We start from the raw sequence: 2,108 nt of genomic DNA, 5'->3' as shown, positions 1-2,108 counted from the left end.
ACAAACCTGCCAGCTCTGAACTTCCTTCCTGAGTTAATTCTTGCTCCTTTCCCTTTTAGTTAACCATTCTCCCTGCCTTAGCTCATTGTGGTGGTATCATGTGATTTTTATGGTTCAAAGACCATCCAAAACCTTGTGTGGCAGGCACGTTTGCTGTAGTGGCAATCTTAAGTGTAACAAACTAAATTATAATCATTGTTATTTCTATCCTTTTCTCCAGGTCACGCTCTCGTTGTAATACCAGCAGTGGTAGTGAGTCAGAAAATTCCAACAAGGAGCATCGAAAGAAGAGAAACAGGTGAATATCAAATATATCAGGCTTTGAAATGCAAAACAAATAGACTGTACACAGCACAAAACATAAGTAGACTGTACACAAATATAAGTAAATATATTTTTTAAGCAAGAGGGGAAAATAGAAGAACTGCTGATAGAAGAACTGATGTATTGGCCATCTAACTGAGATCCTGTGTGGCAGCTTAAAGCTCAAGTTTGTGTATTAGCAATTTAATTATGGAGCACACATCTGTGGATACAATCAATTCACATTCACATACTGCTCATTTGGGAATAATTCAGTATTCATTATTAATGCACTGTGCGATCAATAACATAGGAAAGTTTACACAAGATTTGCATTATTAATGCTTATTGTTATTTATTGCATCGTTAGTTCACTAATGATGCATGCTCTCTCTGACAGTGCCTTTACTATATTCCTACATACTTGTGAATATTCAGAATTTTATAATACGGTTAAAATAGAAGGAAGCAAACAACTTTTCCATTCAAAATACAAATTCTATTTGTAAAAGAAAAATGCACTTCAAGAAGATGTCATTACTCTTATGGACTCCTTGCTACAGAAAAACTGCTGGTAGAATAGAATTAGCTAGATATTAAGCACTCCATTTCCCCTTTCCATTTATTTTACTGCAATCTCCTCTGAGATGGAACTCATTTAACTTTCCTGTCAGTATATTTTACTGATGTTTGTAGGCTCTAATCAAACAACATTCCTTGCTTATCACACATTACTTTCTTGGTATATTAGATTGGTATGTTGTGGAGTATAAAAGGGTATTTTCATCTTTTGGGTAGTGAATAATTTTGTCCAAAAAACCAAAAAAGATACTATACATTCAATCTTGGCCTTGTTACGCAGTAAGTTTAGATGGCTTCTGGAACTCTTAGCCCCTGCATTGGCTGCACGTTAACACCTTTTAGGTGCCTTAAGTGCAACTTTGCTCCCTGGGCACATTGGGCAGAGCAAGCGCTGGAGCACCTGGGCTAGGGACAGACATTACACATCAACCGGTTTAAGTGATCAGAAACTGGTTTAAACCTGTAACAGAACAGTCATTCAGTGCACATAAACCAGTTTGAAAATGGCTGGAACTGGTTTGAGATAAACCTGGTTGAATGTAGTATCAGACTTAACTGATTTGGGTCAAACTGGTTTATGCAGTGTCTGTCCCAAACCCCTTCCTGGTTTAACTTAAACCAGAGTCCCCCAGCATCCCAGATGCTTTGCAGCCCTGGGCAGGGCTCTCTGGTCCCCATCAGGGCTGGCCCCTCCCCTCTACTCCCTGGCTGGAGGTCCGGCAGGGACAGTAGCCTCTGCCTGGCTTCCTTGTGCTGCCCGCCCCCACAACCTGGATTCCCTGTTCCTGTCTCCTAGAGCACGGACCATAGCTAGCATGTGGTATGCTAGCTCAGGGGTTGTCAACTAAGGGTTATATAAGAAGGCCCTAGGGGATATGCACGCATGCATGGGTGGGGATGGAGCGCCACCATGTACCATCCCACACTGCCATGCAGGCACTGCCCACCTAGCTGGATGTGGATGGCAGGGGCAGCTCCAAAGATCTGGAGAGATTCGGAGACACGGATTGGCAGGGGAGAGGCAGGGACAGCTGGGCAGCTGCAGGTTCTCCTGCTGCTCCTCCAGCTGTGCCTGTCTCTCCCCAGGCAGGGGGAGCTGCGGGAGAAGCCCCCATGGCTGCTCTGCCCGGCCCCATTCCCTGCCTGGCCCCAGCCTTCTGGCACTTTTTTTTTTTAAAAGCCCCACATTCACTGGCTATAGTAGTGGCAATCGGGGCCTTTGC

The 2,108-nt window shown here is 43.8% G+C and overlaps 1 protein-coding gene across 2 annotated transcripts in view; it reads left to right on the top strand.

Annotated features, from left to right (window-relative positions):
• The window catches only part of EPB41L4A (erythrocyte membrane protein band 4.1 like 4A), a 285,877-nt gene that overhangs the window by 251,753 nt on the left and 32,016 nt on the right, over window positions 1–2,108 (top strand). For both annotated transcript variants that reach the window (XM_019517262.1, XM_019517261.1), the window contains one exon: window positions 221–298. In XM_019517262.1, the coding sequence (XP_019372807.1) occupies window positions 221–298 (78 nt within the window). The remainder of the gene's footprint in view (window positions 1–220; window positions 299–2,108) is intronic.

Source organism: Gavialis gangeticus, unplaced genomic scaffold, assembly GCF_001723915.1.
Source record: "Gavialis gangeticus isolate Ggan-Ray unplaced genomic scaffold, GavGan_comp1, whole genome shotgun sequence".
NCBI lineage: Eukaryota > Metazoa > Chordata > Crocodylia > Gavialidae > Gavialis > Gavialis gangeticus.
Note: the sequence above shows the minus strand (reverse complement) of the source record. Positions and strands in the feature narration are given on the sequence as shown.